This window comes from Lithobates pipiens, unplaced genomic scaffold (genome assembly GCF_037356315.1).
Source record: "Lithobates pipiens isolate NorthernLeopardFrog02 unplaced genomic scaffold, aLitPip1_a1.2 Scaffold_8, whole genome shotgun sequence".
Taxonomy (NCBI): domain Eukaryota; kingdom Metazoa; phylum Chordata; class Amphibia; order Anura; family Ranidae; genus Lithobates; species Lithobates pipiens.
The window spans coordinates 617,744,699-617,760,391 of NW_027507903.1; the positions used below are offsets into that span (position 1 = coordinate 617,744,699).

General features: G+C 46.0%; 1 protein-coding gene across 9 annotated transcripts in view; it reads left to right on the forward strand.

Moving 5' to 3' along the window:
* The window catches only part of MINK1 (misshapen like kinase 1), a 247,232-nt gene that overhangs the window by 188,364 nt on the left and 43,175 nt on the right, over positions 1-15,693 (forward strand). For all 9 annotated transcript variants that reach the window (XM_077470708.1, XM_077470707.1, XM_077470714.1 and 6 more), the window contains one exon: positions 3,046-3,155. In XM_077470708.1, coding sequence (XP_077326834.1) covers positions 3,046-3,155 — 110 coding nt within the window. The remainder of the gene's footprint in view (positions 1-3,045; positions 3,156-15,693) is intronic.

Genomic DNA, 15,693 nt, shown 5'->3' on the forward strand with positions numbered 1-15,693 from the left:
GAAGCTGGTACATTCCTTAAGATCACTTTGTCTGAAAGTCTATATAACTGTATCACTTAAGAAGTGTAAGACAGGCAACCACACAATGAGACTGGAAAAGAAGCAGTTTAACCTTGAGCTGTGTAAACTCAGGTTTTACACTGTTGGGGTGGTAAGTATGTGGAACTCTTACACAATCTTGGTGGTGTCCGCAGGAAGTATGGATAGTTTTAAAAGACTCTTGGACATGCATCTTAACGAAAAACAATATACGGGGACATGGGAAATTATTTTCTGCACACACACCAACACACAGGTTGAACTGGTTGGACTCTTGTCTCTATTTCTTTATTCAACCCCCCTAGCTTTTCTGCCTGAGGCCATCTTGATTAAGGGCAAATGATTAATGTAGCATTTACTTCCTGGAATCCATCTGCCCTTGGCGTAAGCATGCAGGTAGGAGAGGGTGCTTAGCTAAGAAAACCCCTCCTCCTCTCCTCTCCTCCTGAAGACTCTGGGGATGTATGACATCAATTGCCTAGGCAAGAAACCAGGAAGTAACTGAAGTAATGTAAAAAAAAAAAGTTTAAAACAAGTAAATATGATATACTTTCCTTTCTATTTACTAATGCTAGCAGCAAGAGGATTAAAGTAATGTTGATTGGGAGAGTGAAATTCCACTTTAAAGCTGAGATAGACTGACTTGTACTTTAACAGTCCCCATCCTCACCAGTGCTGTCATCTTCTGCTGGGTATTGGTATTCATTGGACGGCACGGGATGATGTCACTTTTCCACATGCACAGAATACAGTCATCCTAGCATATAGGGACCATGCCAGCAATGTAAGCTGAGCTTCGCATGCGCGGCTCAGTTTACATGCCAGAAAAGACATCGAACTAGCAGGTAGGTATATTTATTGGAGAAAAGACTTTGCATGTCTCGTCTGCAAAGAGCCTGCCTGCTCGCAGTATTTGACAGCGGAACTTTTATTTTTGCGTTAAGCCTTGCAATAGCCATTGTGCACCAATTCAGCCCAATCTGCTTTGTTGGGGTTCTGGTGATCTGGGAATGCCATTGACTGACCTGTTTGTAGAGATATTTTCAAACATACTCTCTACATGCTCTTTGCAGTATCAAACAAGCTTTCAATGGTTGATAGTAATTGGCCACCTATTTCAACTTTTACAGGTAGACACTAAAATTCCAACAAAGTATAATCGATTAATACCCTTTATACACCCCTCCCAGACTTGTTTCTTCCTCAAACAATGCCACATTCACTTGTGTAGCGGCCATAACCCGTTGCAGGGTTGCCTTGACTTTATGGGCTTACCAGTTACCTTCTCTTGGCCTGCTCTTCCACTTCTAGGGTTTCCCAGGGTTGATACCCAACGACTTGAATACTGACACAGATAAAGTCCCCTTTAAAAGGTTTTATTTTGCAGTAAGAACTCTCAATTAACACAGTCTCTTAGGGAACAGAGGGCATGGGGGAAGAACTCAGGCACCTTGAACCTCAGGTCTAGCAAAGTCTCTGTTTCCACCCAGAGAGTAGCCATTCGCAGCTGGGCACTTCAAGGCTGAACAGATCTTTAGCCAGAGATCATGGCAGTCAGCACGTTGACTCAAAACTTGAACAATCGACTAAGGGTGAACAGGAACCTTTTTCCTCCATAAATGGAACGTTTCCCGTCTCCTCGATGGTACTGGAAAAGTGTGAATTCGTCAATGTCCTCCTCAGCTCAGTAACCAGGCACTTCTCAGGATGCCACTTGCCGGCCCTCCTCCGAAGACTCCTCCCCTGATCACTTCCACGAGCTGCAGTGTCCCTCCAAGCCGAGAGCACACCCGGACACTTTGAATCTTCCTTCAGTTACTGCGCCTCGGACCAGCAGGTTCCGAGACTCGGGAACGGACGGATCCCTACCCCAGACCAAGCAGGTCTATCAGGGGCCACTGACAGGAACATGTTGTGGGATGTCGAACACCCCGTGACCGGGACCCCTCACGGGGCTACCCTGGTCCTGGAACCAGACTAGACCACACGGGTCTCTCGAAAAACTCCGGAGCCCTGAACACATGACCCACACCCCTCTTAAGTACCCCTTCCCAGACTCCTCAGTGGGCCCCCGGCACTCCCACTGATTGGCTCAGAGAAGGCCGATACCTAAACATCCAACCAGAACTGGTTCTGGCCTGTCACATGCACCTCACCGTTCACATGACCAGGCAGAACTTCCAAACATAGCCTGACCAGACTGGTGTTAAGGCCTACGTACACAATTAACCCTCAGAACCTTTATTGTTCTGAGGCCAAAAACTACATTTACATGCGTGTGACATTTGATCCCAAATGTCATCTGCTACACTTGATTGGGTGATCAGCGTAACTTTCTCAATGCGACCATGTAGGTACCAGAGAACTGGCTTCCATAGATGCAGCCCAAGTGTTTGATGTGGTGGAATAGGAAAACCTTTCAAAGCTTCCCCAAATACATGGCTTTGGCCCTAATTATATAGCTTGGCTGTGTCTACTGTACTCTGATCCAGTGGTTGGGGCCATTGTGCATAGACACACATCCAATCTATTCTTGTTGTCCTGAGGAACCAGACAGGGGTGCCTGCTGTCTCCATTATCTTTTTGCATTAGCAGTAAAACCTTTGATTATCCAAATTGGGGATGGTCCATTGATACAGAGGCATGAGTCTGACCGGCAATACACTCAGCGGGTCCAAAATAGGGTTTTGCACACACTAAGGAAGCAGAGTCAGCCACCAAAATCGTGAACAGCTCCCTGGTATCTAGATGCAATGGGCTACATAGATTTTAGGGTAAATAAAGCAGATATTATTTTGCTGTAAAGCTTTAGTTCACTTGTGTTTTTACTTGTTCGAATGCCCTTTATTGCAATTTTGAACACTTTTATTATTATTATTATTGAAATGCGGAAAGAGCTAAGCATTTGTAAAGCGTGTTCCAGTATGGATTCAGTAGCTGTTATTTTTGGTTAATAAGAATTACCCTATTCTGAGTATATGTTTTGCTTGTTCTCTCTTCTTCCAGTAACCCAGACCTTCGCCGGGCAGAGAGCGGCTGGGAAAGGGGAGATTCACTCCTGCAGTCTCCTCACCCAAACCTTCCCCAGGCTGGATCTCTAGAGAGGAACCGCATAGGTGAGATCCGATAACCATTACCTATCTATTGTTAGATATAGTCAGGTCTGAGCTAAGGCAGATCTGTCGCTAGTGTGACCTTTTACCCCAGATACTTAGTACAGAGCTCACCAAATCTGTGGATGATCATTCTTAGACAACATGATTCTATGATCGATAAGCATTCTCTCTGACAAAATAAATGTAATTTATTTATATGTTTTCACCCAAGGTTCACATAACATCACCTAAGAGTCACATATTTTCTAATAGGGGTTAGAATTCAGAAAAATGTCCTGAGTGGAACTTGTGTGAATCTTCAGTGAAAACATTTACAAATAGACCCTTCAGGGTCCGTTCCCACAGGGGCAACATGACTTTCAACACGACTTTTGGAGGCAACTTGGACACGACCTGAACATGACTTGGGGCGACTTACAACACGACTTTAAGTCGCCCCAGGCCAGGCGACTATTGCCGCGGCCAATCGGAGAATAAGCTCTCAAGAGGGAACTCCACGCCAAATTTATGAAAAAAATTTGGCGTGGGTTCCCCCTCAGAGAGCATACCAGGCCCTTAGGTCTGGTATGAATATTAAGGGGAACCCCCCTACGCCGAAAAACGGCGTGGGGTCCCCCCCAGATCCATACCAGACCCTTATCCGAGCACGCTACCTGGCCAGCCAGGAAAGGGGGTGGGGACTGAGCCGTACCAGGCCGCGTGCCCTCAACATGGGGGAGTGCCTTGGGGAAGGGGGGACCGCTCGGCCCCCCCACCCCAAAGCACCTTGTCCCCATGTTGATGAGGACAAGGGCCTCTTCCTGACAACCCTGGCCGTTGGTTGTCGGGGTCTGCTGGGGGGGGGGGGGGTTTCGGAATCCGGGAGCCCCCTTCAATAAGGGGGCCCCCGGATACCGGCCCCCCACGCTATGTGAATGAGTATGGGGTACAACGTACCCCTACCCATTCACCTGTGAAAAAAATGTGAAAAAAAAACACAACACAGGGTTTAAATAGTTTATTGCACAGCTCCGGGGGTCTTCCGTCTTCGGGGGTCTTCTCGCCGGACTCCTCCGCTATCTTCTGCTAGCTCTTTTGCTAGCGGAGGAGCCCGGCTTCCTTCTTCGTCGCCGCCCTCTTCTTCCGACTTCGGAGGTCTTGTCCCTCTCTTCGGTTCTTCTGCCACCGCGCCTTCTTATAGCTTATAGCTAGCAGAAGATAGCGGAGGAGTCCGGCGAGAAGACCCCCGGAGCTGTGCAATAAACTATTGTAACCCTGTGTTGTGTTTTTTTTTTTTTTTACATTTTTTTCACAGGTGAATGGGTAGGGGTACGTTGTACCCCATACTCATTCACATAGGGTGGGAGGCCAGTATCCAGGGGCCCCCTTATTAAAGGGGGCTCCCGGATTCCGATAAGCCCCCCGCCCGCAGACCCCGACAACCAACGGCCAGGGTTGTCGGGAAGAGGCCCTTGTCCTCATCAACATGGGGACAAGGTGCTTTGGGGTGGGGGGGCCACGCGGTCCCCCCTTCCCCAAGGCACCCCCCATGTTGAGGGCACGCGGCCTGGTACGGCTCAGGAGGGGGGGGGCCCACCCCCTTTCCTGGCCGGCCGGGTAGCGTGCTCGGATAAGGGTCTGGTATGGATCTGGGGGGGACCCCCACGCCGTTTTTTCGGCGTAGGGGGTTCCCCTTAATAGTCTTACCAGACCTAAGGGCCTGGTATGCTCTCGGAGGGGGAACCCACGCCAAATTTTTATTCATAAATTTGGCGTGGAGTGCCCTCTTGAGAGCTGATAATTCTGTCAGAGTCGCCTCCGTATAGACGGAGATCCGACTTGGAGGCGACCTCCATTGAAATCAATGGGTACCGGTCGCCTACAAGTCGGATTCAAGTAGTACAGGAACCTTTTCTGAAGTCGGAGCGACTTCAGTAGTGTGCATTAAGACGGCTCTCATTCACTTACATTGCTTTTTAAATGTTGTCCGACCTGAGGCGACTAGGGGTGACCTGAAGTCGGATCGGAGTTGCCCCTGTGTGAACGGACCCTCAATGTTTTGTTCTTCTGGAGTGGGGAGGGATTAAAACGTCAGATTCCTACTGCTGTTTGTCTGGGACCACTTACCATATTTATCCTGGTGATAGTTGTCGCTGGGTTTTAAAGTTGTCACTGAAATAGGTGTCCCCAGTGGAATATCTTCAGTTACTACTCTGGTGACAATTGTCTAATTTCACCTCGCTTCAAGGAGATTTACACTCTCTTCCTGACTTCCTGCTCTGCTAAACTTAAAGTGGTTGTAAATGCTCAAGATTTTTTACCTTCATGCATTCTATGCATGATGGTAAAAACTTCTTTGTGCAGCAGCCCCCAGCGCCCCCCCCCCCCCCAATACTTACCTGAACCTCAGCTCAATCCAGTGATGTGCACAAGTGCAGCAGCTCTCCCGAGTCCCTTCATCTTCATCAGCTGAGACAGCAGTGGGAGCTGAGGAAATGTCAATGGCAAACTGTTCTTGTGTGGCAAAGTGAGCACCCAAGAATTTCAGACTAAAAAGCCATTTCATCTCAATCAATACAGATAAGATACCCTAAAAGCCTAAACTTTCTATTTTAATCTTGACTACAAGTACCTGATTGAGCCACACATTTGCAAATTTGTCAAGACATCTCCTGTAGTCATATACAGTTGCGAAAAAAGTATGTGAACCCTTTTGGAATGATATGGATTTCTGCACAAATTTGGTCATAAAATGTGATCTGATCTTCATCTAAGTCACAATAGACAATCGCAGTCTGCTTAACCACTTACAGACCGGACCAATTTGCTGGTCAAAGACCAGACCACTTTTTGCGATTCGGCACTGTGTCGCTTTAACTGACAATTGCGCGGTCGTGCGACGTGGCTCCCAAACAAAATTGACGTCCTTTTTTTCCCCACAAATAGAGCTTTCTTTTGGTATTTGATCACCCCTGCGGTTTTTATTTTTTGCGCTATAAACAAAAATAGAGCGACAATTTTGAAAAAAAACGCATTATTTTTTACTTTTTGTTATAATAAATATCCCCCAAAAATATATAAAAAAACATTTTTTTCCCTCAGTTTAGGCCGATACGTATTCTTCTACATATTTTTGGTAAAAAAAATCGCAATAAGCGATTATTGATTGGTTTGCGCAAAAGTTATAGCGTTTACAAAATAGGGATAGTTTTATAGCATTTTTATTAATAATTTTTTATTATTTTTTTTTTTACTAGTAATGGCGGCGATCGGCGATTTTTATTGTGACTGCGACATTGTGGGGGGACCCAACGGACATTTTTGACACATTTTTGGGACCATTGTCATTTATACAGTAATCACTGCTATATAAATGCAGTGATTCCTGTGTAAATGACACTGGCAGTGAAGGGGGTTAACCAGTGGGTGGCAGTGTAGGGGTTAAGTGTTCCTAGGGGTGTGTTACTAACTGTGGGGGGGTTGGGCTTTCATTTAGTGAACACTGATCTCTGCTCCAATCACATGGAGCAGAGATCAGCGTCACTAGTTGCTAGGCAGAATGGAGAAATGTTTACAACGGCACTTCTCCATTCAGCCGCTCCGTGAGACGATCGCGGGGATGCCCGTGGCGATCGAGTCCGTGGGTCCCGCGACCGGACTCACGGGGGTCTCGACCAGCGCGGGAGCGCGCCGCCGCCGGCGTGCTCCCGATGGCAGGGCGGCAAATTTAAAGGGACATACATGTACGCCCATTTGCCTGCCCGTGCCATTCTGTCGACGTACATCGTCGTGCGCTGGTCAGCAACTGGTTAAACTAATAACACAAAGAATTAAATGTTACCATGTTTTTATTGAACACACCATGTAAACACTCAACAACAGTGCAGGTGGAAAAAGTATGTGAACCCCTAGACCAGGGATATGCAATTAGCGGACCTGCAGCTGTTGCAGAACTACAACTCCCATGAGGCATAGCAAGACTCTGACAGCCACAAGCATGACACCCAGAGGCAGAGGCATGATGGGAATTGTAGTTCTGCAACAGCTGGAGGTCCGCTAATTGCATATCCCTGCCCTAGACTGAGATCTCCAAGAGCTAATTGGAGTGAGGTGTCGGCCAGCTGGAGTCCAATCAATGAGATGAGATTGGAGGTGTTGGTTACAGCTGCCCTATAAAAAAAACACACACTAGTTCTGGGTTTGCTTTTCACAAGAAGCATTGCCTGATGTGAATGATGCCTCGCACAAAAGAGCTCTCAGAAGACCTATGATTAAGAATTGTTGACTTGCATAAAGCTGGAAAGGGTTATAAAAGTATCTCCAAATCTCCCTTGCTGTTCATCAGTCCACGGTAAGACAAATTGACTATAAATGGAGAAAGTTCAGCACTGCTGCTACTCTCCCTAGGAGTAGGCGTCCTGTAAAGATGACTGCAAGAGCACAGCACAGACTGCTCAATGAGATGAAGAAGAATCCTAGCGTGTCAGCTAAAGACTTACAAAAGTCTCTGACATATGCGAACATCCCTGTTAGCGAATCTACGATACGTAAAACACTAAACAAGAATCGATTTCATGGGAGGACACCACAGAGGAAGCCACTGCTGTCCAAAACAAATTGCTGCACGTTTACAGTTTGCACAAGAGCACCTGGATGTTCCACAGCAGTACTGCCAAAATATTCTGTGGACAGATGAAACCAAAGTTGAGTTGTTTGGAAGAAACACACAACACTGTGTGGAGAAAAAGAGGCACAGCACACCAACATCAAAGCCTCATCCCAGCCGTGAAGTATGGTGGTGGGGGCATCATGGTTTGGGGCTGCTTTGCTGCGTCAGGGCCTGGACGGACTGCTATCATCGAAGGAAAAATGAATTTCCAAGTTTATCAAGACATTTTGCAGGAGAACTTAAGGCCATCTGTCCACCAGCTTGAAGCTCAACAGAAGATGGGTGTTGCAACAGGACAACGACCCAAAGCCTAGAAGTAAATCAACAACAGAATGGCTTAACCACTTTCAGACCGGACCATTTTGCTGGTAAATGACCAGAGGTCTTTTTACAATTTGGCACTGCGCTGCTTTAACTGGTAATTGCGCGGTCATGCAATGTTGTACCCAAACAAAATTTGCGTCCTTTTCTTCCCACAAATAGAGCTTTCTTTTGATGGTATTTGATTGCCTCTGCGATTTTTATTTTTTGCGATATAAACGTAAAAAGACCGCAAATTTTGAAAAAAAATGATATTTTCTACTTTTTGTTATTAGAAAAATCCAATAAACTCAATTTTAGTCATACATTTAGGCCAAAATGTATTCAGCCACATGTCTTTGGTAAAAAAAAAGTCAATAATTGTATATTTATTGGTTTGCGCAAAAGTTGTCACATCTACAAACTAAGGTACGTTTTCTGGAATTTACGCAGCTTTTAGTTTACGACTGCCTATCTCATTTCTTGAGGTGCTAAAATGGCAGGGCAGTACAAAACCCCCCCAAATGACCCCATTTTGGAAAGTAGACACCCTAAGGAAATTGATAAGTGGCATGTTGAGCCCATTGAATATTTTATTTTTTTGCCTCAAGCGATTGAATAATGACAAAAAATAATTTTTTTTTTTTTTTTTTTTACACAAAGTTGTCACTAAATGATATATTGCTCACACATGCTATGGGCATATGTGAAATGACACCCCAAAATAAATTCTGCTGCTTCTCCTGAGTACGGGGATACCACATATGTGGGACTTTTTGGGAGCCTAGCCGCGTACGGGGCCCCGAAAACCAAGCACCGCCTTCAGGCTTTCTAAGGGCGTAAATTTTTGATTTCACTTCTCACTACCTATTACAGTTTTGAAGGCCATAAAATGCCAAGATGGCACAAAACCCCCACAAATGACCCCATTTTAGAAAGTAGACACCCCAAGCTATTTGCTGAGAGGCATTTTGAGTCCATGGAATATTTTATATTTTGCCACAAGTTGCGGGAAAATTACAAACTTTTTTTTTTTTTTTTTTTTTTTTTTTTTCCACAAAGTTGTCACTAAATGATATATTGCTCACGCATGCCATGGGCATATGTGAAATGACACCCCAAAATAAATTCTGCTGCTTCTCCTGAGTACGGGGATACCACATATGTGGGACTTTTTGGGAGCCTAGCCGCGTACGGGGCCCCGAAAACCAAGCACTGCCTTCAGGATTTCTAAGGGCGTTACAGTTTTGAAAGCCATAAAATGCCAAGATGGCACAAACCCCCCCCAAATGACCCCATTTTGGAAAGTAGACACCCCTAAATTTAGGGGTACACTAGTGAGACTAGGTAATAAATGGCGGGTGCCCTGAAACTATAAAAAAAATAACAAACCAACCAGCGTCACCTGTAACAGTTATATGGTGATCACTGGTGAAAGGGTTAACTAGGGGGCAATCAGGGGGCTTTATGCGGTAGTATATGGGGGTCCCTGGCGCTATAAAAAGCTGCGGCGAACCTAAATACCTACCTGCCTAACTAGCGTCACCTGTGACACTAATACAGCGATCAGAAAAACGATCGCTTATTAGGCTGGGTTCACACTGGAGCGATGTGGGAACGCCACGAATGCGCGGCGGGTTCCCGCATCACATGCCTCCCGGCGGCAGTTCACACTGCCCTATGCGAACTGCTGGGAGTGTCAGTGAAATGTTAATGACACCCCCAGATCAGTTCGCATATCGCAGTGCGATCTGCAAACTCGGATCGCATGGTGTGAACACCCATGCGATCCGATTCTGCTGCGGACCAAAAAAAGGGTCCCGTGCGAGTTTGCGGCGGGTGCGACACGAATTCAGCCATACTATCTGTATGGCTGAACTCGAATCGCACAGAGATCGGATGTGATTTGCACTGCAGTGCGGTGCGAATCACATCCGTTCTCATAAACCGCTGCAATGTGAACCCAGCCTTAGTGACACTGGCGACGGGGGGTGATCACGGGGTTAAACCTTTATTGGGGGGGTTAGGGGGGTACCTTAGAACTAAAGGGGGCTAACCCTAACTGCCCTAACAGTTATTACAGTCACAAATGACACCCGCCGGGTGATCAGGGGGTTAAACCTTTATTAGGTAATAAATGGCGGGTGCCCTGAAACTATAAAAAAATAACTAACCAACCAGCGTCACCTGTAACAGTTATATGGTGATCACTGGTGAAAGGGTTAACTAGGGGGAAATCAGGGGGCTTTATGCGGTAGTATATGGGGGTCCCTGGCGCTATAAAAAGCTGCGGCGAACCTAAATACCTACCTGCCTAACTAGCGTCACCTGTGACACTAATACAGCGATCAGAAAAATGATCGCTTATTAGGCTGGGTTCACACTGGAGCGATGCGGGAACGCCACAAATCCGTGGCGGGTTCCCGCATCACATGCCTCCCGGCGGCAGTTCTCACTGCCCTATGCGAACTGCTGGGAGTGTCAGTGAAATGTTAATGACACCCCCAGATCAGTTTGCATATCGCAGTGCGATCTGCAAACTCGGATCGCATGGTGTGAACACCCATGCGATCCGATTCTGCTGCGGGCCAAAAAAAGGGTCCCGTGCGAATTTGCGGCGGGTGCGACACGAATTCAGCCATACTATCTGTATGGCTGAACTCGAATCGCACAGAGATCGGATGTGATTTGCACTGCAGTGCGGTGCGAATCACATTCGTTCTCATAAACCGCTGCAATGTGAACCCAGCCTTAGTGACACTGGCGACGGGGGGTGATTACAGGGTTAAACCTTTATTGGGGGGGTTAGGGGGGGCACATTAGAACTAAAGGGGGCTAACCCTAACTGCCCTAACAGTTATTACAGTCACAAATGACACCAATGCAAAAAAAAAAAAAAAAAGCAATTGGTGTCACTGTGACTGGGGGGGCAGGGGTAATTGGGGGGTGATCGGGGGGTAAAGGGGGGGTGTGAGTGTGCCTGGCATGTTCTACTGTGTAGTGTAGTGCTTGTGCAACTCACCGATGCTCTCTCCTCGGTGCCGGAACGAAAAATACCGACACGGAGGAGAGAATACATCACTTCCTCTCCTGTGTTTACATTACAGGAGAGGAAGTGATGTCACCGGACATTTTCATTCGTCGGGAGCGATCGCGAGGGGGTGGCCATGAATGAATGGCCGTCCCCTCGTCCGGGATCGCTCCCGAACGAATACCGACCGCCGCAGGCACCGGGCGGGGGCCCGATCGGGCCCCCGACCCGCGGGCAGGCAAGGACGTACATGTAAGCCCTTATGCCTGCCCGTGCCATTCTGTCGACGTACATCGTCGTGCGGCGGTCGGCAAGTGGTTAAACAGAAGAAAATACACCTTCTGGAGTGGCCCAGTCAGAGTCCTGACCTCAACCCAATTGAGATGCTGTGGCATGACCTCAAGAAAGTGATTCACACCAGACATCCCAAGAATATTCCTGAACTGAAACTGTTTTGTAAAGGAGGTTCAACCAGCTTTTAAATCCAAGGTTTCACATACTTTTTCCACCTGCACTGTGAATGTTTACATGGTGTGTTCAATAAAAACATGTTAACATGTAATTCTTTGTCTGTTATTAGTTTAAGCAGCCTGTGATTGTCTATTGTTGTGACTTAGATGAAGATCGGATCAGATTTTATGACCAATTTGTGCCGAAATCCATATCATTCCAAAAGGGTTCACATACTTTTTTTTTTTTTTTTTGCAACTGTATACATTTCTTGTATGGAAGAATAGTGTTGACATGAAGCAACCATGATTTATAGGTCAGTTCAGTAGCTTGAATGCAAGTATATGCAATCTGTTTGCGAGCAATAAAGTTTTTTGCAAAAAAACAAAAACGGTAGTCGTCCAATCTAGTTCTAGATCAGAAAACCGACCCAGGAGATAGTATTTTGGGGAAAATTTGGAGCCCATTTAATCATGAAGGAAGTTTTATCACCTGTTTCAAGTCTCCTAAAGTCACCCGCAGGAGAAGTATGATAAAAAAAAAGAGCTTTGCCCACAGTTCCCTTGTGGATCACAGGAGTGCTCTTAGCCCTTGTACACACGGTTGGAGATTCCGAAAACCAAATCCGATGGATTAATTCCGGAAGAGGTCTGGAAGTGATGTTGCATACACACGGTCGGACTAAGTTGTCGGAAAATCCGATTGTACATAACGTGATGACGTTATTTCGTTATGACGGGACTACGTTCAGGCTAGTAGCCAATAGCTTTGGTCTAGGAATTTGATCTGAGCATGCGTGGCAATTTGTCCGCCGGAGTAGGCTACACATGATCGGAGTATGTCCAATAGGAGAATTTTGTCGGAAAATTTTACCGGCAAGTTGAAAAATTGGTCTGTCGGAAACAGTCCGATGCAGACCACACACAGTCGGAATATCCGATAGGAAACATTCCGATAGAATCTCCGACCATGTGTACAAGGGCTAAGTTGTGCACTCCCGTGACCCAGATTTAGCCGACAACGGCTTTAGATGTCAGAGCCGGCCCAGACTCTGCAGGGATCCCAACAGTAATTTCAGGATCTGCCCAGATCCCTGACTGGCAGCTGGCTAAGCCGCCCGCCCTCCACAGCCCGGCGCACCGGTGTGCACTGGAGGGGAAGAGCACAGAGCGTTGGCTGACAGTCACCACTCTGTGCTCAGAGAGGACCCCAGAACTGAATGATCAGCAGTTTCTGGTCTCAGTGTAGACCCAGTAGGCAGACAGCTGCAGCATCGGATTGATACTGCATCTACATAGGTGAGTTTTTTTTTTCTAATACCGTACTTCTCTTTTAAAGGTATTGTATACGTTCAAAAGTTTTCGATTGTAGGTATTAGTGTAGGTATATATTCCCTATGTTTGTTTGCTTTACCTTATAATGATCAGCTTACATGTTAAGGTTGAAGTTTGTAGTGTCATGGTGGAACAATTCCACTATGGCCATGGTTTGCAACAGCTAGCTTGTCCCCATGCACCAAAGGGACAAGACCACTTCCTGCTCCAGGTCACACAGCGTCCAGTGCATGTGATGCTGTCTGCTCTGTTTCTCTTTTTATAAATGTGAGAATGCTAATTTAATTTAAAAAAATAAAGATCTTCATGCTCCATGGTAAGCTCTCTCTGTATCTGTAAATGCTAATCACAGTGAGATCTAATTACTGCACCAGCACTTGACAGGGAAACCCAGGGATTGTGGAATATGTAGTTTCTTCTGAGGAAGGTCTCACTCACAGAGGTCATGCATTAAAGCAGAGGTCCACCCTAAAGTGGAGCTTCCGCTCATTGGAATCCTCCCCCCCTCCGGCGCCACAATTGGCACCTTTCAGGGGGGAGGGGGGGTGCAGGTACCGGTACAGTACAGGTATCTGCACCCACTTCCGGCGTAGATTCTGCAGAAGGTACGCCCCTTTCTGCAGAATCTACGCCCCTTTCCGAAAGTCCCTCACTGCCTGCTGGGAAACACACGGATCCCAGAGACAGCGGGGACCATCCTTATTGCGCAGCGTGACTCGCGCATGCGCAGTAGGGAACCGGGAAATGAAGCCGAATGGCTCCACGTCCTGATTCCCATACCCAAGATGGCGGCGGCAGCAGCCGAGAGACGATCGAGAGATCGGCATTCGGGTGCCGACATCGCGGGCGCGCTGGGCGGGTAAGTGTCACTATTTTAAAAGTCAGCAGCTGCAGTATTTGTAGCTGCTGGCTTTTTAAAAAAAAAAAAACGGCGGGACTCCCGGCGGACTCCCGCTTTAAAGTGTTACTAAAGTTAGACTTTTTTTTTTATTTTTTTAAATTAAAATAAACCTGTTGTTATACTCACCTGCACTGTGCAGTGGTATTGCACAGAGCAGCCCCAGTCCTCCTTTTCATGGGTGGCGCTCCTGGCTCCTTCTTCTCTTCATATGTCCCATAGCAAGCCGTTTGCTATGGAGGCACACAGGCGCTCCCAAGCTGTGTGTCTGTAGAGCCGAACTCCATAACACATCTGGGCTTAACCCCTCCCCTCACTTTCTTCTTACTGCATTTGATTGACATAGGAATGTGAAGGTTTACTCTACTACAGGCTGTGTGTTCAGGCCAACAAATGACACCATGAAACTACATGATAAATGTACAGCCATAACGCCCAACTTTTTGAGATGGGAACGAGGGACACCTATAAGCAAAAGGATGTAGGCATAGGACACACCCCCCTACCACGCCCCCTTAAAGGAGAATTATACCAAAAGAAATTATTAGTTAAGCCCACAAGTGCTTTTTTTTCCCAATTACTATTACTTTATATTGGCTTCTGGAATTTACAAATGCAGCAGTTTAGAAATTGGATGAAAGGTTTAGTACTGGGAAACACTTTTTTCGAAAGATAAAAAGTGCATTTTATATACAACTATATTGATGAGACCAAAATGAGGGACACAGGAGGACGACAGAGGCATTGTTCCAAATCAGAACAAAAATTACAGCACATGCAAAACTAACATTTACCTCCAGCAAGGCTTTTTAAAAACACCTAGACATTTTCAAAAAACATTATCAAAAAATATGGGGATTTGGTCACACCATATTGCTATACGGTGCTTAAGCCCACTTACTGCGACAAAGTACCCCATGATTAGTGGGTCCTACACTATCCATAGATCAGGATATCCTGCTTCTCTGAACCATGGGAGCTATACTCCTCTATATGGGAGAACATGAGGTCTCCACCATGACACAGGTGGTCACTAATGAGAGGTACTTACTGAGGGAGTGGGGTGCTCCACCCAACAGGATTTGATCAGAATATCTTGTTTGTCTATTGTTCCAAATCAGTGACAGTCACTCGAAATCAGGTACAGTTGGGAGCTATGTACATCCTATGCAGGAGAAAAACACAAGGTGCAAATGGCAAGGTTTATAATGCCTTTAAATCAATCGGCATGACCAAAGTAAAGGAAAAAAATATGTTGGGGGCAGTGGCGCACATGGGGCATAGAGGACTATAGTTGAGTCTGATAGGAGTCAAATAGGGCCTATGCAGTATATATAATTAAGTCTGTCAGACAATTTAGGGGAGACCAGTTTACAGGCTTCCAATATCTCATTCACTTCTTCAAAACCCCATTATCTTTTTCTGAGACTCAAATTTTACATCTTTGTAAAGTCCTGCTACGTTTATTTAACACAATTACTATCGGCTTCCCAAAATACAATTCCTGTGTTCTTTAACCACTTGCAGACCGGACCATTTTGCTGGTCAAAGACCAGACCACTTTTTGCGATTCGGCACTGCGTCGCTTTAACTGACAATTGCGCGGTCGTGCAACGTGGCTCCCAAACAAAATTGACGTCCTTTTTTTACCACAAATAGAGCTTTCTTTTGGTGGTATTTGATCACCTCTGCGATTTTTATTTTTTGCGCTATAAACAAAAATAGAGCGACAATTTTGAAAAAAACGCATTATTTTTTACTTTTTGTTATAATAAATATCCCCCAAAAATATATAAAAAAACATTTTTTTCCCTCAGTTTAGGCCGATACGTATTCTTCTACATATTTTTGGTAAAAAAAAATCGCAATAAGCGATT